The sequence below is a fragment of the Solea senegalensis genome, linkage group LG6 (genome assembly GCF_019176455.1).
Source record: "Solea senegalensis isolate Sse05_10M linkage group LG6, IFAPA_SoseM_1, whole genome shotgun sequence".
NCBI classification, from domain to species: domain Eukaryota; kingdom Metazoa; phylum Chordata; class Actinopteri; order Pleuronectiformes; family Soleidae; genus Solea; species Solea senegalensis.
Window position 1 is genome coordinate 16,453,481 of NC_058026.1, and position 21,423 is coordinate 16,474,903.

Consider the following 21,423-nt stretch of genomic DNA (forward strand, 5'->3'; position numbering starts at 1 on the left):
TTGAGATTGGCTGTCACGTGGAGGATTTAGTGATTGACAATGAATATGCTTGATCCCTCATACAATAATTAGTGCCTGCTGCTGCAAGAAACCATGGTGACAAAAATACTGCAAAAAACTGCAAATAATTTCCACAGTTTTTATACAATCACAGTTTAAGTTTTGTACTTTTTTTCGTTTTCAGATTTTATAATGAGTGTGAATTGCGTGCATGGAAGTTTAGCTACAGTGACACATGCTGGGATCCAGAAAAATAATCACACAAATCTCTAAACAAACTCTTCTCCTGTCCACAATTTCCAATCAATCAAAACGTGGCTATGGTTGTCGTCTAACCCTTTATTAAATTATGACATTTTTCAAATTTGGAAACTGAACTATGACAATTTACTGTAAGACCTGGTCTGAGATATATTTTTTGTGGACGACATACTGAACTATGACATTTTTGTAACATTTTGGACGACATACTAATCTATGACTTTTTTGCCAAATTTTGGACGACAAGCCTCAAGGTTTTGGTTAGTGTAAAATATTTTTTGGAATATATATTCAGTGACAAACATCCTAACATTATGAGCAGAAAGGACCGCCTCTTTGCAAAGTTCTGGGTCCTGATTGGATAAAGTGTTTTATGATACTCATAGATTCTCCTAGATTAATTAATTAAGACCCTTGAGATTGAGAGAAACACTTAACTGACCAAAGACACATACAAACCTTTCAAAATATCAGTATTATGTGTACAGTTCAAAAGTACACTTTCTACTTATTTTTTTTCTCCTCCCTCACCTACTGTCTCCTGGATTTCCTCCGGGTTGCTCAGCAGATCTCCCTCCGATGTTATCAAAGACTCCGCTATTTTGCGTAGTGTGTCAACAGAAGTCTGATGTCCTGTCATTTGTCCTTGCAGGGCCTGTGCATCAGTTGGGTAAAAGAAAATCATATAAATTAAAATGGTATCCAGTTTAAATGCATGTCCTCTCGTTTCATTTATATATAACGTCATTTAGGTTTTGCATTTGGATGGACAACAAATGTATAATGTGCAAGAATGGACTATATCTATATAATATTGCATCATTCCACGTGCATAGATAGTTGTACCTGCTTGCCTACACTTGGAGAATAGCCCTGGATTTATGCAGTGATTTGTAACCAAAGCCAAAAGCACATAGCTCCTTGGTTGGCTCAGAGGCGCCTGTTATCTTGGCATATCTACGCTGTAAGTCACTACCTCCCCACAGAGAAATGTTGAAGCGAACTGCAGCCAAAAGCATTTACAGAGACATCTCTGTCAGCCGAGTTTCTTATCGTCTAGTAGGGCTACGTAAGCTGCAAATAACAAGAATCAAACCACTCACATGTGGGTCTGAATTTGAACAATCAGCTAAAAATAGCTTTGTTGCTCTTAAGTCAGTGGAAACACTGTATATGGTAAGGCAGGTCTACTGTGCCACATCCTTGACTCCCAGTCAATGCTCCAAGTTATGCATATGTTACTCATAAAAAAACAACCTTTCTTTATTAAATTACTTGGAATATTCAAAAGATAGCATCTACGACTGTTCACGCAGGGTTTATGATGGTCAGTAAGGGAAAGCCGTTTTGAACTGGAAAACTATTTTCATTGCTTTACATGGAAAGACAGATAAAAGGGGCCCTTTCATCAGAACCCTGTGTGGCCAACACAGGATATAACAAGAGAGGCATCACTGAACTATGAAAAACTCACACCAAGATACTTAAAAAGACCACAACCAGGGATAAAGCTGTAAGACTAGACCTAGGTGAATCTGCCTTGACTTGCAGTGTTTCTTGCCTTGGTCTCTTCTAGCTGTTTCTGTAGTGTTTGAGGTTCGGCTGCTATGGCATCTGATTGCTGCTTCCTCGCCTCCTCCTCTGAAATGTTAAGCCACTTCAAAAGACCAGCGCTGGAGTCGTCGTATTTCTTGTACTTGTCAACCACGTCTTTGAGGTTGTTGCCAAGTTGATTGCACTGAAACAGAGGACATTAAATGATACTCAGTACAAAGTTACTCTGATGACAGTGATTACAGAAGATAGTGTGACAGCAAAGCAGTACAGAGAGTTTGTGAACTCTCTATGCAGACAAATGCTACCACCCAGTGGCAACATCGTGTCACTGCAGCCTAAAATACCTGTGAATGAAGTGCTTTGTATCGACTTGCTGCTGAGTCCAGTTTATCCTTGACAGTGGAACATGTTCCTGAAGTGTCCACGTCCAACAGTGGGTTTTTAGCTGCAGGGTCACCCATTCCACAGGCTTTAGCCACGTCCAGTACTTTCTGTCCTGAAATGGTGATGAAGCGAAGGTCCCCTTTGTGGGAAATCACGTCTTCTGAAAAGCTCTTCTGTCGCTGCAGTTTGTCACTGAGGATATTGAGGGAGGCTGCAGGAGCACCCAGTCCCTGAATCTCTCCCTCGGACTGGTTCAACCAGCCCTCAAACTCCTCACAGTCATCCTGGAACTTCTTCAGCTCCTCCTGCACACACTGCACATGCTTCATCTGCTGCTCAGCCTGTGTCAGCGAGGCCTCGTAGCGTCCCTTCAGTTCCTGGATGTTCTTCTGCAGTTTGTCCTTCTCCTCTGGGGACAGAACATTGGCTTGCCTCTCTAGCAGAGCCTGAGCGGACTGGGTGGCCATGATTAGATCCTGTTGCTGGGACAGAATCTCCTGATGATGAGCCTGTGGGAACAATAGCGGTACAAATGGTGATATTATTTGGTGTAAATACTGGTCTGAATTAAATTTTTTCCATTCTTTCCTATTATAATTAAAATTTGTGTAAAAGTTGTGTGTTTTCATAAGTAAGAGAGGCAAGGTAGAGATGGTATGGTCACGTGCAGAGGATAGTGACTATATTGGTCAACGGATGCTGAAGATAGGGCTACTGGGCAGCAGGTTAAGAGGAAGATTACATAACAGGTTCATGGATTTTGTGAAGGACGACATAATGAGAGTTTATCTAACGGAAGAGGACACATGAGACAGGGCAAGATGGAATCATGAAGAAAAGGTGTTTTTATCAGAGTAGGAAATTGCTGCTTAATAGGCTTAAAGCTACAGTGTGTAAGTTTTGGTGATTTTTGTTTTTTAAATTGTTGTTTTTTTTCACATTAGAATTAACTTCTTAATCTTTTTGTGTGTTTCTTGCACACCATCTAGCGCCTAGAGAGAAGCCAACATCAAAGTCTGTACACTACTGTAGACAAATAATGAACAATACCTTGACCCTGTCGTACTGCTTATTGAGGTCCATGGAGGCGTCCTTACTGCCTCGGGTCTCTCTGCCAGAATCATTTTCAGTGGTCTCCAAAGCATTTCCGTTGGCATCATCATTCTCTCCTATCAGTCCCTTAGTGGAGGTTTGCTCTGGCAGGTTTCCATTCTCGTTGCTTAAAGGGTCACTTTGATCCAAGCCGCTCTCTTTTTCACTGCCAATGTTAGATATCCAGTCGAGAAGACCTTCGATTTTGTTCTTACTTTCTTCAAGTCGCTCAACAGCTGCTGCCTGAAAAGATAAATACATGAAATGTTTAAAATACTCATTAGAGAACAATGGAAGTAACTACTGTATATAAATCATGATGCATAGATTTTATAGAGAACACATATGAAAGTATTCTGACCTTTTCACTCTCCTGTTTTATGGCTGTGGTAACAACCTTCTCCAGATCTTTTCTGGACTCCTCAGCCCGCTGGTTGATGAGCTTGGCTTTGCTTTTAGCCTCTTCCAACTTGCTTTCAATGATGGCGATTTGATCTGGCATCAACTTGTTCCGGTTTTCTTCCAGAAAATTTTTAGTACTGGCGATGACCTCATTCAAGGCACTGGCATTTGTCAGTACGTCTTTTTGTAGAGCCTTAATTCATATCAGGCAGATATAAAGCACGAGAAGAAGTATTAGCATGGAATAAAGCAGCTTTCAATGGCAAACAGTCACATTTCAGAAAAGCAAAGAAAATCAAACCTGATGCTCATGCTGGTACTGCTGCAGATCTGTGACGCTCTCAGCGCTTTCAGTCTGTTGCTGATGACCAATCAGGCGGTTTTCAGTCAAGGTGAGATTATCACACATTTCCTCTAATTTCTCTGTGAACTCCTTGTGCTTCTCCAATAAAGACTGAAAAATGAACACATAAAGAAAAAACACCACAAGTAAACAACAGCAAGTTTCATGTGGACACACACACATGCACACTCAGTAAAACATTGGGTTTTCATGAATGCCTATATTGTAAACAACTCAGGGAAACGTGGGGAAAAAGGAACTCTAAACATGAGAAAGACGTTTATATGCACACAAAAGAAACATGCAAGATAAAAATCTTTCCTTAACCGCAATAGTGCCGAACTCTAATATGCTGTAAACATGCTCTTATGTCATTTGCCACTTTTGGTCTTGTGATGGTAATAAGCACTGGAGGACATTATACTGTGTGTGTTAGTGGGTTTGCTGTGTTCCAGCAAAGAGGGTGCATTTTTCCACTGTTAGTTGATCACTGCTGTCTTGAGGCCTGTAGAATACAACCACCACAAACGTTAGTGCGCAGGAGTGATCAAGCACTAGAGCATGCAAGACAGTTGTTACTCCAAAACACATTCACATTTAGAGCAATCGAAAATCTTGGAAGGAGAAGACAATAATTCCTTTCAACAATGAAGTAGCTGTGAAAAAGTATAAAGGTCCTAAAATTCACAGTTTTCTCTTCTTCTATTGAATAAATAATTTCACATAAGAGTAATAAAACTGTCACAGCCTACACTATGTGCATAAGTTACTAACTTTGTTTTGCAAAGCAAACATGTACACACTGTTGTGAAACCTGTGATCTTAAACGTCACTTTTCCAAGCAGACCTTCACATGGTTTTCCTGCTGTCTTTTGTCCAGTAGGACCTCTAAGGTTGTCCTCCGTGTAACAAGTTTCTCAGTTTGGTCCCGCAAAGCTCGCTGAGTGGTGCTGAGGAACTTCAGAAGTGAGCTGCTCTGAGTGGCACTCAAGAACTGAGCGTGCTCAGAAATAAAGCTCTGGATATCAAACGTGACATCCTCCAAATTATATCTAGCTTCATTTAGAACGTTGCTTTCTGTATCCTGGAACAAGAAAAGATGAATCCTGAGTGAGTTTCAGCAATTACTGTAGATTTGGAATGATTCTTTTAATTGGATGGAAAATGTACCTTGTTCTGCTGGATACAGTGTTTCAGCATGTCCACATCACATGAGTTCAAATCCATGCCCTGAATCTCAGATTCATTTTGGATGAGGCCAGCTAGTTCCTCAAGATCACTGAGGTGTTTCTGGTACATGGATTCCAAGTGACCCTGAAACCAAGTTTACAAGAGTCAACACATGATTTACGTTACTTGTTTGTTTTAATTAGCATTAATCACCACTGACCTTCTGTGTTTCCATTGCTTGAATTAATGAGTGATTCTTCTCGGCACACAGTTGGGAAACAGCGGTGAAATTTGGCTCTAATTGCAGATACACTGAGGCCAGATCTTGGTGGATTTGTATGGGGATGTCATCATCGGCAGAATTTAGGAGCCATTTTGCTTTTTCCACATCAACTGCCATACAGCCAGCCAATTTAGACAGTTGGGACTCTAGAGACTAGATACAAGAGCAGATTTATTTAGGGTCTACTACATGTATGTAGTAAATACATGGAAAAGTTGTGGATTATTGGATTTCACGTTATTAAATATTACACCAAAGAGAATACATTTGCCTTTCTCACCTGACATTCCTCGATTTGGAGCTGCAGCTCTTCCATGTTTTTTCCAGTGGGTGTCTGGATTAAAAGGTCTTTTCTCACATCATCTAAAATGTCAGAGTGATCCTGGAGTTTCCCAACACACTCTAAGAAATCCTGGATGGAAAACAGCTGTGCATAAAAAAACAACATAAAAATGGAGCAAATCAAGCCAACATCCAAGTATATGGTTAGCTTCACTGTGAAAGAACATAAAACAGCATACTACCTTATTTCTGAGCTCCACAACTTTGCAGGCATCTGAGTCAGTAGACAACTGAGATGGTTTGTGACTGAGATCCAGGTTTTCTTCTGCTGAGCCCTCATCCTCTGCCTCTTTGTGCTGCTGCTGATCTTCCTGAGATTCACCTCCCTGAGCACCGCTAAGAGTGTCCACCATTTCCTGAAGCACTGAAAGGTCCTGGCTTAAGGACACCGTCTTGAGATCTTGCAGTGTTTGCAGCTGTATATTTGGGTCATCTGGCTCTTCTGTCTTCTCACAGACTTTGTGCTGTATTAATACTGGGTTTTTGGGTTCACTGTTGTTCAAGCTAGAGGTATTTTGCTTTGGCAAATCAATGAGAAGACCTGGTTGACTGCTCTCTACAAGTTCATGAGCTGTGTCTCCCTCATAAATCTCTCCATCGTCTAGGATCGGTTCTTGACTATCCGGATTACTGATGATATTGCTTTCAGTGACTTTAGTTTCACCAACATTTGTGTCTGTTTTAAGCATTCCCTCCAGGTGATCTCCACATGTACTTTCAGCATTAGAAAACATCGATGAAGCTGAAGAGGCAAAAGCTGATTTAATGCTACTGAGTGACAAGTTATCAGTCACTATCTGTGGATTTTCTGAAGTTTTTACTTCTAATCCATTCCCTTCTGGTAGAATAACAGATCCTGACATTTCTCTTATGCTAGTTTCAGACGGTCCTGAGATGCAGTCTGACGATGCAGAAGGTAGATGTAAACAGCACACAGTTGCCTCAATTTCTTCATTTTCTGTCTCACTTCTTGACACTGATATCTGATCAGAACAGCTAATAAGGTCCTCATGTTGTCTCTCTAGGGAAAAACTCTCAAATTGTAACTCAGCCTCATCTGAACCACGGTGCTTTGAGTCCAATGGATTTTTAGCAGCTAGAAGTGTGTCACAAGAAACTTCATGATTGCTCAAATTTGATGCAGTTATTTCACTGGAAACAACAGGTAACTGAGAGGAGTTCTGTTGTTGAGATCTCACACCATTTTCAGAGAACGTGGGCTCAGAACCAACACTAAAATCACTTTCAGAGTGAAGCACTGTGTACTGAGGTAATGTGATTCGACTGCCATCATCTGCAATGTTTTTGTCGTTGCTATGGTCACCCCTAGAAACTGAGGTAATTGCACTTTCAACCAAATCCCCAGATGATGAGTAATACATACTTCGATTTTCCTCATTGTTAACAGGTGACTGAACAGCATTTGTGTCATTGTTCCATCTACTTTCCTCAGACAATGCATTGTGATGTGGAGAAGACTCATCTAACTCACTCTCTCTTAATGTCTCTTTACCCAGTGGGGAATTGTATCCAGTAAAGCAAGAATCCCTATGAATAGATGGGCTGTCCCGTTTATTAGAATGATAAGAGTGGCTTTCTGGATCTGGGTTGTTGTTGTTGGAGGTTCTGTCGATTAGTGTAGATGGACGTGACTGGATAGCTAGAGTAGCACTTTCTATCTCAACAGATGCAGTAGCTCTATCTGCCAGGTCGGAATTGATTAAGACCAGTGAGTCAGTGTCTTCAGCCAGTAAAGGCGATTTGTCTGTAGGACTGATACACGTCATAGTTTCCTGATTCCATGTGGAGGGTGAGCTCACCGGAGAAACAGATGGAGGGAGGGTTTGTAGATAATGACTCCTCTCGTCTACATTTCCTCGAGTCACACAATCTAATGTGCTAACATTCTCTTCAACATCCTCCTCCAGCACAATGTCTGTGACCTTACTTTCAGTCGACCCCTGTGTGTTCTCAGTTTCATTTATACTAATTAAATCCAAATTTTGATCAACAGAGATGGATTGGTTGCCTTTTTCTTCTGGGAACAAGTCTGCTTTGACGTCTACGTTGAGGATCTTAACAGCATCAGTGAATAATCGAGACTGCAAAGACTCACAAGTACTAACAGTGCAGTCTGATTTTAACAGGCGCTGCTCTTCTATTGAAGGAAAAGTAATATTTGAGATCCCGGGTCCATCTGACAGTATCTGTTTTAAAAAAGATACCGACTCCTCCTCACCTACTTCAACATTTCCCTTTTCATCTGCCTGTAGATCAAGCTGTTTCTGTATCGTTCTGTCCTGCAGGCCCTTACTGAGAGCACCACCCATGTCATGATGTCCCCCAGAGGTGACATCTAAACCCACCCTTTTCTCCACTTGTGCATCTGGTACATGGACAACATAGTCTCCCTCATATTCACCCTCTACCAAGTTGACAGTTTTTGATTCACTGCACACTGACTCAGCATCATAGAGTTCTTGTGTCTGAGAGATAGGCGTCACTGCAGACTCAGAGTCACACATCGTGGTTAATGATCCAACATATGTGTTTTTCACAGAAGTTAATGTGGAAAGTATTGGCATCTCTACAGAAGCTGGAATATCAAGGCATTCATTGAAAGTATCTCCAACATCTGTTTGTGAACTACTTTCACAAACTCTTTCTGCAAATTCATCGGGCTTAGTCTGGCATGTAGTATTTTGAGACATACTTTTCTCCTCTATGCCAGTGTCTGTGGAATCAGAATTAATTTTTTCATTGATGGTAATCCTCCAACTGTCTGAAGAAACATAATTGGGAGGATCAGATATGTGTTGTGGTTGTTCACCAAAGGGAATTCTCTCATTGTCAGAAGACACAAAATCATGAGGATCACACGTGTGTTGTGATTGTTCACTGAGGGGAATTCTCCCATTGTCAAAGGACACAAAAATATTAGGATCAAATGTCTGCTGTGTATTTTCATCAAAAGTAATCCTCCCATTTCCTGAAGAAACAAAATCATGAGGGTCAAGTGTGTGTTGTGACTGTTCGCTGAAGGTTATCCTCCCATTTCCTGAAGAAACTAAATCGTGAGGGTCAAGTGTGTGTTGTGACTGTTCGCTGAAGGTTATCCTCCATTTCCTGAAGAAACTAAATCGTGAGGGTCAAGTGTGTGTTGTGACTGTTAAGCTGAAGGTTATCCTCATTTCCTGAAGAAACTAAATCAGGAGGGTCAAGTGTGTGTTGTGACTGTTCGCTGAAGGTTATCCTCCCATTTCCTGAAGAAACTAAATCGAGGGTCAAGTGTGTGTTGTGTGACTGTTCGGCTGAAGGTTATCCTCCCATTTCCTGAAGAAACTAAATCGAGGGTCAAGTGTGTGTGTTCTGTGAAGAAACTAAATCGAGGGTCAAGTGAAAGGTTATCCTCCCATTTCTGAAGAAACTAAATCGGAGGGTCAAGTGTGTGTTGTGATTGTGCATCAAAAGTAATCCTCCCATTGCCTGAAGAAACTACATCGTGAGGGTCAAGTGTGTGTTGTGATTGTGCATCAAAAGTAATCCTCCCATTTCCTGAAGAAACTAAATCGTGAGGGTCAAGTGTGTGTTGTGACTGTTCGCTGAAGGTTATCCTCCCATTTCCTGAAGAAACTAAATCGTGAGGGTCAAGTGTGTGTTGTGACTGTTCGCTGAAGTTTATCCTCCCATTTCCTGAAGAAACTAAATCGTGAGGATCAAGTGTGTGTTGTGACTGTTAGCTGAAGGTTATCCTCCCATTTCCTGAAGAAACTAAATGAGGGTTAAGTGTATGTTGTGATTGTTCCTGAAGGTTATCCTCCCATTTCCTGAAGAAACTAAATGAGGATCAAGTGTGTGTTGTGACTTGGCTGAAGGTTATCCTCCCATTTCCTGAAGAAACTAAATCGTGAGGGTCAAGTGTGTGTTGTGATTGTGCATCAAAGTAATCCTCCCATTGCCTGAAAAAAATAAATCGTGAGGGTCAAGTGTGTGTTGTGATTGTGCATCAAAAGTAATCCTCCCATATCCTGAAGAAACTAAATCGGAGGGTCAAGTGTGTGTTGTGTGACTGTTCGCTGAAGGTTATCCTCCCATTTCCTGAAGAAACTAAATCGTGAGGGTCAAATGTGTGAGATTGTTCAATGAAGGTGATTCTTCCGTTTCCTGAAGAAACTAAATCATGAGGATCAAATGTGTGCTGTGATTGTTCATTGACGATGATTCTCTCATTGTCTGGGGAAACAAAAACATATGTATTTTCATCAAGGGTAACCCTACTGTTTCCTGAAGAAACTAAATCATGAATGTCAAATGTGCGTTGTGATTGTGCATCAAAAGTAATCCTCCCATTGCCTGAAGAAACTAAATCGTGAGGGTCAAATGTGTGTTGAGATTGTTCATTGAAGGTGATCCTTCCATTTCCTGAAGAAACTAAATCATGAATGTCAAATGTGCGTTGTGATTGTGCATCAAAAGTAATCCTCCCATTGCCTGAAGAAACAAAATCAAAGGGATCAAATGTCGGTGTGTTTTCCATTACTTCTGTTTCCTCATCTATCATCAACTGTTCTGAAGGATTGCCCATGTTTATGCTGAGAGAACTTACATTATTCTCGATGGTGTTTGAAAATATCACATCTTCAAGGAAGATGTTCATCATTTTACTCAGCTGTTTATCGAGTATTACGACCCTCTGTCCTGACTGTAGATCAATGAAACTGTTCATCATTAGGTAGGAGATGAATAACTGCCTTGCTTCTGTGGGACTAGGGATGTTGTCAACTTTTATACTTTCTGCATCTTGATAGGACCCAGTAACTATTAGATGTTTATACATGAGCCAAGAAGAAAAGTGTTCATGGAGTTGATCAAGATCAGGGAACACATCAGGAATTTCTATAGCTTTTAAAACATCTGCTGTGTAGCTGTCAGTCAAACCATTCTCAATGGCTGAGGTGATGTCTAGTATCTCTGAAGTTTCTGGAATGTAAAAAGCCACTATCTTTTGCCAATTACTGAACACACTGCTTGTATAATCAGTGGTGTTTTGTTCATGGTAATGAAATGAGGTGGAAAAAGTTTGAATTCCACCAGAGTGAGGCAACACAAGTCCCATAAACTGCTGCTGATTTCCAAGTACAACGAGTGTGCTACTAGAGCTCATCAAATCACACTGCACGGCTGCATCCACCTTTAGCTTGTCACCATTCTGGAGGTTCCTAGCATCCTCTGACTTCTCAGCTGTTACATTTTGACCTTCTTTGGGATCACCAACACCTAACTGAGCATCCAGCAGCCTTGACATGACCTCTTGACCACTTAAACCAGGAAAAGTAGACCTAAGAGTGTTAATATTTCTCCCTGTTGCTGGTGATTCATTTCTGCTGAGACACTTTAATATCAGCCTGTTGATCTTACAAGGTCCAAACTCTTCCTCAGGCTCTAGGGGTGGCACATTTCCAGCACATTTTGGATCCATCATATCCTGACAGGTCTGTTGTCTATGTAGAATCTCTATATAGACAGAAGCAGGTATTAAACCCGAATGAAATGCCCTGTCCAGGGTAAGAGTGTCGCCTGTGTAACACATCTCCATTTCATCACAGATTTGTTTGATCTCTATCACCTTGACAACCAGGTCTTCACAAGTGGGCCTTTTCCTAGCTGCCGCTACATCAGAGAGGGAGACAGAGGAAAAGTATGAAGTCTGTATGCACCTATTTGCATCACTCATCTCTGAGAAGTCATCCAGCGTGAACTTGTACATGTGATCATGTATGGAATCATCACAGATCATGAGTTGGGCCTCTGGGAGAGTGTTCCAAGTTATATCATCAGTCAGGGAACTATTGGTTCCATTTCCAAGCCAACAAGTCTCATCAATGGGATTGAAAACCTGCAGAAAAGGAAAATATCACAAATTACTGAACTGTTTTAAACACCAAAACTTGTTTATTTGTGTAAAATTCAAATATCCAAAAGCAAGACAAACTCTATACTCACCCCGACACAAACATGGGCATATTAAAACATCATGTACAAGACTGCTTCAGGGGTTGCAACAGGAGAGTGACGAATAGTACACTTAAAGCTATCATGCATCTGTGAATGGAACATCTTGCAAAAAGAGAGTTGTTAGTCAAACCACACACTGTAGTGTTATGCAGTGTATTCGTTATCCTGTCAGAACAGAGATTATGGTGAAATGCCAGACCAAAGCCAAAGGAAATCGAGCATGTTTACAGCATATTTTTCGTTTCAGTGGAAAACATCTTGTTTTCTGTCCTTCCCTAATGAACCAGTGTAAGAGGAGGAAATACATGATGCAAAAGACAACTTGTCCTATTGAGTAAAAAGGTTAGTCATGCAAGTGAACATCAGGTGGCACTGTTCTCAAACACATAAGACACTAATGCAATCCACTTTACTGAACAGAGAGTGTAGAGCCCAACCTCTTCTGCAGAGGTGGTCTGATCCAAACACTGTTGGGAGAGTTCACTGAACGCCTGGTTGAGTGACTTCAGCTGCTCCTGGGCCTTCTCTCTTTCCTCCTCTGTCATTCTGTAAGACAAACATGATGAGGCAGAGAGTTTTGACAGTGGACAGCGTTGTCTGCATGTCAAGCACAAGAGCGTTTCTTACCTGTCACTGTGTTTGTTAAGCATCATTTGTGTGGCCCTCAGGGCTTCTGCTATTTGTTCCTTCTTAGTGACCATTTCCTCAACTGACACCTAAAACACCAAACAACATCAAATAAATGACTGTTGCTTCTGCATGACTGCTCTTGTGTTACTGTCAAAAGACACACAAATCTTCACACATCACAAAGTATTTACACATGTGCATACCCTGGCATTATTGTATTGGTATACTTATTTGAATCACATTGATAATTGATTAATTCATATAAAATGAGTCAAGTATATACTAGTCACCACAGTAAATGAATAATGGTAATCTACTCCTTTAAACCTTTGTAATGCATTAAACAATACAATGTATACTGCAGGATAGCCAGCCATATCTGGGTCATTTTGAATTTTGCATGTATTAGGACTTAACAAAAATTATTTTTAAATAAAGAAAATAGCAAAAAAAATGTACTGTTCTATATTTTTTTCCAATATAAAAATGCAATACAGACTATTTATGTCTTTCAGTTCTCATCCTTGAGTAGAATAGTTAATATCCTGATGGCAGCCAATATGACAATGATCCATCTTGTGTTACATTTTGAACCTCGACTTTAAAATGTATATTGGAATGTTATTATGTCTGAAAAATGACAATTACTGTAACCAGATTGTTCAGCCCTACTATGTACTATATAGTATGAGGAGTACATGTAAGCTAAGGAACAAAGGCCAGAAATCAGAACTGAACCATGACAAGAAAAGCTGTTATCATTTCTTAATCAGTGAGGTTGTTGTGAATCATAGGTGCTTGTGCAACATATTTACTGAATGAATTAGGGGTGAAATAATCAAACACATCACAGCTACTAACCATGTGAGTATAAACAGGGGATATAGTAAACCAGTCCTTGCTGAACAGTGTAACACATATGGATTACATGAATCAGAAAGTGGACTATGTTTTTATTAGAAATCATACACTGTGACAGAAAAGTCCCATACCATTTTGAATAGAAAAATACTCTTTGCCATTAAACTGAAGGATCACGTAATGTACAACAAAACAAAAAAAGAACAATACATATTATTTACCTGGGGTTTATTAGACGCATCTGTGTTGGCATTGCTATCTTTCACAGCATTACCATCAGTGTTCAGGGTCTGTTTCGTCCAGTGCAATAGTTTGCTAACTTTATCACCGTGCTCTCTCTTCTCCTCATCAACAGATCTCTACAATCAAAGCAGATGGGTTTTCAACAAGATTGTTACTCAATGTGGGAACCTTTACAAGGGAGGGGCGCTGATGTACTACATTTATAATCAGACTAAAACATTGAACCATCGTCAGTTGCATCAAATATGTGTAAACCATAAAAGAAAGCGTACGACTGTGAAAAAAGGAAAAATCAAAGAAATTCCTATTTGCAAAGGTTTTGGACGAACATGTTTGCAATTGTTTATTGGTTAAATGCACAAGCATAGAGGAATGCTGATTTGGCTGCAGAACCAAGAACTTTTGAAGCCTCCAGTAGTCTTAGCCCTGTGTGGCAGTCAAACACACTTCTTTCAAGAGCCTCTTTGAATGTGATTCTTCTCTTGGTCTTCGGACAAGTGAGACTTCTAGTGTGAAACTTCTCATCCTTGAGCACAGAGGCAGTTGCTTTGTCAACAAGGCCACTCTGAATGACCTCCTCCAGTGAGACTCTATCCTGAGTATCAGGATTTATCAATCCTCCAGTCAGGAGCTGATACTCAACACAGCGAAAACCAACATCCTTGGGCAAGAGTTTTTCTTGCAGAGCCTGGGAAATAGACAAAGTCTTTGCAGAACTGGGGTGAACAATGCCATTAAATGCTTGCTCAAACTGTTGGAGCTGCTGTTTCAGGGCCTCATCTACCAGACCTCTTTTGAGAGCCTCAGATATTGTAACTTTGTCCCCTGAAGAGGGATCACAAATACCTCCAGTGCAGGCCTGGGCCTCCAACAGTCTTAAGGCAGTGGTTCTATCAGTAAATCCCTGCTGGAAACCCTGAAGAACGGACAGTCTCTTCCTCTGAGCTACATCCCAGAGACCAGCAATGGGGCTGTTAACATCCTCAATAACGACCATTCTGGAAAATATAAGGTCTGCAAGCTCATAGATGCTAAGACGCCCGCTGCAATAGCTGTCAAGCTCAGACGCTTCAAGGAACCTCTGATTCAGAGCAGATTCCAGACAAAGCTGTCTGCCACTTTTGACATCAGTGATAATGTGCAGTGGGCTTCCACTAGTGTCAACTACGGACTTTTCCTGCCATTCACTTTCCTGCTGTGCCAGAAACAGATACATCCTCTTGTCAACGTGTTTCGCCTTGAATGCTTCATACGTTGACATTTCAATTCCACGACTGCTGCTGACGACAGACATTCTATGAGAACTCGTGGGAGAAGTGTCTGTTAGACGTCTCTCCCCGAATGGAAAAAGAAACACACCACCATCAATGTCATACACGCATTTCTTGAGTATTTCACAGTAGTATGCTTTCTGTCCAGTGTCAGGGTTGTGAAAACCTTTAGGGTTACTGACGGGATCATACAGACTCTTTAGAGTCTCCTTGTTCAAAAGACCTTGATCGACAGCATTGCTAGCCGACACCGTGACACCCACACCTGGGTTGATGAGTCCTCCAGTGGAAACCTGGACTTCAAGGATCTTCTTGCCCCTGTATCGATCAAGAAGTCTTTCCTCCATTGCCTGAAACACTGACAGCTTTTTGCCAGCGTGGATGTAGCCTCTAACAGCTTTCTCAGCCTCTATGAGTTTATCGCTCATGCCGGTCTCTATGACACCTCTCTCCAGAGCCTCAGCAACTGAGAGAGTCTGTCCTGTGGCCAAATCTGTAAGGCTTCCTGTAGCCACCTGAGCTTCAAGAAACTCAAATGCATAGGTCTTTGCTAAAAAGCCCTTTTCAGCAGCCTCGAGGAAGGTTATCTTTTTCTTACTTGATTCCACATAAACTCCAGCAATGGCAGTTGGTTTACCGACGTATTGAGCATCATCAAAGATCTTAGATGTGACTGGAATTTGATCGGCTGTGCCACCTTTGAGTTCTGTTAGCTTCTGGGGAGTTGAATATATCAGAGTCTGCTTTCCATCACTGTCTGCTGCACTTTTCTCTGAAATGTTTACAGTTTCACTGATCTGATATATTCTTGTTTTGGTGACACGCTGGGTTTTGTGCTGCCCTTGATCCGTTTGTCCACAGAGAGCCATGTATCCATGTGTCGTTGTGGTCATGTGCCCGTCGGGGATAATTTGGCTCACATTTTGCAAAGCTCTCTTTGTTGTAGACCCATGAAGGATTTGGCTGGGATTGACTTCAGTTTTGTCTCGTTTGTCTTGTTTCAGATCATCAAGACTGTTTTCTTTCTCCACTGTTGTCATCTGTAGATGTAATATTGAAAGAACCTTTCAGTAACATGATGACTTCAGTTTATTGTAGCACTTACAACTCCAATATGTGTTCAAATACTGTATATTTAAAAGGTCCAGAGTGTAAGAGTTACTGACATCTAATGGTGAGACAGTGGCCTTTACATCACAACTCTCTCCTCTCTCCACTGTTCTTCATTAATTATTTGTATCAGCATTTGACTGCTTTGGAAAAGTGTTTTGCAGCCTCCATATACTGTCAAAGTTTTATGGTTACCAAAACTTCAAAAGGGATTATACACTTACACATACTTACGCAAACATACTTGGTGGTAAAATTCATTTCTATCTATCAATAAACTCTCCTATATGTTACACACTGGACCTATTAATACTTGCTACTGAATATGAGTGTTTTAAATAGGTTAAACCGACTTCATGCATACCTCGGAAGACATTTTCATTTTGAAAAACTCATCCTCTGTTCTGCATTTCCCGCCTTCACATGACGATGCCGTCTTCTGAATCCCTTTCGCTTCTGTTTTCAAGGAGGCAGCCGTGTTGTCTTTCACATGCTGACGACTTGTTTCGTTGACTTCCTGTTTGTTCATCTTCTGGTTTTCGGTCTTAACCCCAACTCCCAGTGTCAGAGGCTCTTCACTCTCCCTTAGTGTCGGTTTGCACTCACTGTCTGCCGACAGCGGTTTAAACTTTGTCTTCTCATTTGACTTCTCATTGCAAAGGCTTTGTAAAGCACTTATTTTCAAACTGAGTTTAAGTCTCTCCTCCTCGAGCTGGGTAATCTGTGATTTTGCCTGTGACAAGTCGTGAGTGAGCTTGGTTTTGTCCTGCTGCAGTTTGTCTATTTTGAACTGCACTTGCAGTGGTTGGTCCGTCTGTTGCTTTGATTCCACTGTGGTCTGATGCAAGACTTCTTGTTTTAAATACTTGTTGAGCATTTCTGCTAATTCAGCGCTAAGGGAATTTGGTTTTGACGTCTCGTTGTCATTTGAGATTTGAGACTGCAGTAAAATGAGTTTCTTCTCTATTTCCTTCTGCACTAGCATCAGCTGCCTCTCATAGCCGTCTTTCTGAAGCTGCAGTTTGCTCTTCAACTCATCGAGCATTTTCTTGCACTTGTCCAGCTGTTCTTCCATCTGCTGGGACTTCAGCTGAACGACTGAGTTTTCTCTTTGCTTTTGCTCAACTTCGGTTTCGGAACTTTTTAGGTTTTGCTTCAGCATTCTGATTTCTAACTCCAGTGATGTGTTTTTCTCAAGTGCCTCAGCTTTCTCCCTGTTAAGGATTGTATTCTCATGTTGCAGATTTGATTGGAATTTGTCAGGATTCGTGATTGCTTCTTTGATATTCACTTTATTTTTTTGAAGCTCACTCTCCAGCTGAAGTATTTTGGATTCTTTAACTTGTCTGTCTTTAGTCTCTTTGGCCAGTTCATCCTTAGTTTTGAGGAGAGAAGAGCTCAACTCTGAGAGTCTGACATTCAAGTTCTCTACTTTCCTCTCTGCTGCTTTCTTGTCATTCTGAAGAGCATTAATCTCCTGCTTTAGATTTTCCGTCACTTTTTCTGAACTGCTGTTTAAATCTTTAATACTGTGTTTATGATTGAAAAGTTCTTTTTCTAAAGCCTTGATTTTGTTGATATGTTTTTGATTATCAGCCGATTCTTTTTGCAGCTCTGCATTGGTTTTCTTCAACATCAGGTTCAGTTCATTAATTTCAGCGTCTTGTCGGTTTACTTTTTGATTGACCAAATCCCTCTCAGCAGTCAAAAAGTTCTGCTCCAATTTCAGACTCGTTATTTCTTTCCCATAATTGGCCATATCTGAACTCCGTGTTTCTGTTTTGTGCTTCAGTTCAGTCATTTTCCTTAACTCCTCACTGTAATCCTGTAGCTTCATTTGAAGCTCATGCACGGATTGGGATTTCTTATTTAGTTCCTCCTCAATAATTCTGAACTGTGATTTGGTGGCCTCTACCTGACACTTGAAGATTTCAATTTGCTGATCCTTGCTGTCAATTTCGACCGTCATCAGATCAAGATTATCTTTCACGTTCTTCAAATTCATTTCCACCTCCGTGTTCACCTGTTTTAACTCCTCTACTTTCCTTTGCAGTTGTGATGCAACTAATTCCTTGCTTTCAACCTCTGCTTCAAGGTTTTTATATTTTAGTTTCAACGCCTGCTCAGCTTTCTTAAATGAGGTATTTTCCTCTTCAGCTGTTTCAAGCATCTGCTTCCAGCTCTCAATCTCACTCTTCAAAGACCTCACCTTTTTCTCATAAAGTGATTTCTCTTTCCCCAGTGACTCAGTCTGGATCTGAAGATCTCTAATATCACTAACAGAGGAGACATTAATCATGGTCAGCTCACTGCATTTAAATTTCAGCTGATCTATTACTGCCTGCTTGGAAGAGACCTCTTCTTCTAAGTTGTTTATCTTGTAAATGTTATCCTGGTCCGTGAAAACTTTCTTGTGCAGTTCTCCTTGGGTGACCTTCAACTGCTCTTTAAGGCCCTCGACTTCTGTGCTTTGGAAGAAAGTGGTTTGTTCCAGTGAGGACTTTGCTCTTTGAAGAGACTTGATTTCCTCTTGAAGATCATCGACGGCTTTCTTCAGGTTAAGTGTTTCTTGCTGAAACTCGTCTGATTTCTGCCTCGTGTTGATCCTCTCAGTTTCCATGTCCACCTGAAGCTTCTTTAGTCTGTTATTACTGTCATCCAATAGTTTCTTGTAACTTTGGGCTTTCTCCTCAGCCATGTCTGCTCTTCTATGAACCAGGTCTAATTCCTCTAGTTTCTGCTGCAGGACATGGCCTCTCATGTTATCGTCTTCTACACGTGCAGGTGACTCAATTATCAGCTGACTGTGATCGTTTGCTTCAGCCTGGACTTGACTTTGCACGTTTTCCTCAGTATCTGTCTCTGGGTTTGTTTTTCTCTGAAGTTCGGGGCTCTGCTTCTTTAAATCCTCTAGTTTACTCTGAGCCAAAGACCACTTGGCCTCGGCCTGCTCAATTAACAGCTTTGTGTGAATTAACTCCTGCTCACCGGCAGCTTTGTCTTTGAAAGCTATCTCTAATTTGGTGCGAAACTGATGAACGTCATGTTCAAGGTGTGATTTCTGAAAGCTCAGGTCGTCAATAGTCTTCTGTTGCATCTCTACTTCTCCGTTCAGCTTTTCCAGCCGTGCTTGTCTTTCAGCCAGCATCGCCTCTTGTTCGTGGATCCGTTGTTTTAGTTGACTAATCTCTACTTCACATGCAGATTTTTGGAGCTCCATGCACTCTTTCCTTTTTATATTCTCTCCTTGTTCAAAAGTTTTCCTGTTCTATAATGCAAAAAAACAAGTCATCCACCGCTTCATTTCTAATTAGAAATTGTGAAACAGATTGTATGTGTTACTTCTTACCGGAGTACTGAAGCAATATTTAAACAATCTCTCCAGGCATTTTAACATTTACTACATTAAACTATGAGGACTGATGATGATTTTAATGATAAGACACAAGAGAAATTCTTGTTTTCCCACAGAAAGGTCAACAACGTGCTGTGAAAAAAAAGTTTCTCCTCCCAGCAACTGACCAACACCAGTCATGAGGAGTTACGTGCACCACTTTTGCACATTTTCTTTGCTTCTGTCATGCAGTGAAGCAAATGATCTTCCCTCACGATGAGACATACATAGTCAGAGATGCAACCCTTGCAGGAAGTCAAGAAGAGATCCACTACCTTTCAATGAGGTAGCAAAACAGAACCGAGCAATCAGGAACCATGCAAAGATACCAAAGTCAAGCTAAATCTATTTAAGCAACCACAAAGCCCAAAAGGTCTTAAATGTTCTGCGGAATCCTCTGCAAATGAAGAAGAAGAAGAATAGAAGAAGAAGAGTTCTCTCACCTCTTCGTCTTCAGTCCTCTTCAGTGTTTCGCTGGCAAACTTCACATACTGAGTCATTAGAGTGACAAGAGCAGTGTAGCGGGTTCGGAGATCCATGAACTGTTTAAAAACAAGAAAACCAAGACAGACGGTGAGTATTTGCTATTGCACCAATTTCCTGTCGTACCAGAATGAAACTATATAATCACCTCCTGCTGAATGGCATCAGAAGAGCTCTGCATCCTCCGTTTCTTCAGTGGAGATTTGTGTTGGGAGTCAACCATTGCACTGAAGGTCATCAGCTGAAGTTCATAATCCTAAAAATATGCAATGTTACTGGCTTACTCTTTCTCAAACATTGCATTTTGCTGTTAACAAATAATAATAATAATAATAATTTTTAAATTTTAATATAAAAAATCATAAATAAGAAGGCTGAGATGGAAGCTATTCAATGTTTACCTTAATGGCAGAAGAGTACTGCTCCGAGTACTTCTGACATTCATCAATTCTGCTCTGTTTTTGTTCAATTTCAGCGACAAGGACCTGAAAAATGAAGACAATTTTATATATGTACACAGTATATACACACATACAAACACACACATACACAAAGAGCATATACACATCATTTCTACCTTCTGTTTGTTTAACAGCTCAGCCAGTGCCTTGCTGTCTTCAGGTTTGTTTTCTTGGGCCTTTAGCTGTGCTGCTTCCATTTCTCTAACCCATTCATCAAGACAACTGTAAGTGTCTCTATAGTTCTTCAGAGACTTGTTGATACCGTCCAGGTCCCGAAGCCTGAGAAAGAATTACAAACCACGATGAGAAATAGTTGTAGTAGTAATTACAAATGTATATTTAGATTATATTTATATTCATGGAGCACAAAAACAGTCACCTGCTGTCAATCTGGGAGTGAATGTTCTGCCACCGTTCGCTCAGCTGATCAGCTTTTTCCTTGTGCCAGTCGAGGTCAAAGTCGCGCTCGTTGTGGGCCTTGAACATGCGGTCACTGATTAGTCGAGCCCTCTTGAGCTCATCCTCCATGTCATGGAACACCTCTTGTTTCTCGTCAATCTCTGTCCGCCATTGCTACATTCAGAAGGAGAAAATTAGCATTAAAAGGTACTGACAATTTTGTTTTTCTAACCTTTCTTTTTCCAGATTACCTTAAGAGTTGAAATGACAGTCTCAATGGATTTGACATCCGAGTTCATGGCGTCTTCCACATACAGTTTGGATTCATAAAACTTGACCAGCGCCTCTGCACTCTGGCTGTGCTTCACCACTAAGCTCACGGTTTTCAGTCTGGAAAAAAACAGGACGATGAACATGTCTTCAATTCTGCCACTAAATACCAGTGTTGTTTATTCAGGACAGTGAAGGGCATGTCTTACTTGTCCATATAAATGGATGACATGGAGTACACTTGGCTCATGCTCTGAATAAGGACCGTGAGTTCAGAGGAAAGCGTCGGTACAGACGGGGAAACTGCGGCTTGTCTGAGGAACAGCTCACACTTCTCCTTCATGACATCAAGATCCTCCTTCAGTTTGTTCAGCTCTGCGGTCTTCCTCTAAAATGTGGCATGTGGAAGATCACAGGTGAAATAACACAAGTGAGAGTGTTCTTTTATAAAT

At 40.9% G+C, this 21,423-nt stretch overlaps 1 protein-coding gene across 4 annotated transcripts in view; it reads right to left on the bottom strand.

Annotated features, from left to right (window-relative positions):
• Nucleotides 1-589: 589 nt before the first annotated feature.
• The window catches only part of LOC122771282 (dystonin-like), a 39,802-nt gene continuing 18,968 nt past the window's right edge, over nucleotides 590-21,423 (bottom strand). For 2 of the 4 annotated variants that reach the window (XM_044028757.1, XM_044028758.1), the window contains 9 exons: nucleotides 21,181-21,359; nucleotides 20,953-21,091; nucleotides 20,682-20,875; nucleotides 20,419-20,581; nucleotides 20,243-20,326; nucleotides 19,990-20,097; nucleotides 19,802-19,900; nucleotides 16,329-19,232; nucleotides 13,631-15,894 (listed from right to left, as the gene is read on the bottom strand). In XM_044028757.1, coding sequence (XP_043884692.1) covers nucleotides 13,927-15,894; nucleotides 16,329-19,232; nucleotides 19,802-19,900; nucleotides 19,990-20,097; nucleotides 20,243-20,326; nucleotides 20,419-20,581; nucleotides 20,682-20,875; nucleotides 20,953-21,091; nucleotides 21,181-21,359 — 5,838 coding nt within the window. In that variant the 3' untranslated portion in view covers nucleotides 13,631-13,926. Of the gene's footprint in view, nucleotides 915-1,820; nucleotides 2,000-2,162; nucleotides 2,712-3,252; nucleotides 3,538-3,655; nucleotides 3,890-3,997; nucleotides 4,151-12,286; nucleotides 12,396-12,476; nucleotides 12,566-13,561; nucleotides 15,895-16,021; nucleotides 19,233-19,801; nucleotides 19,901-19,989; nucleotides 20,098-20,242; nucleotides 20,327-20,418; nucleotides 20,582-20,681; nucleotides 20,876-20,952; nucleotides 21,092-21,180; nucleotides 21,360-21,423 lie in introns of those variants that run through there. The other 2 variants (XM_044028760.1, XM_044028759.1) reach the window with 2 other exon arrangements.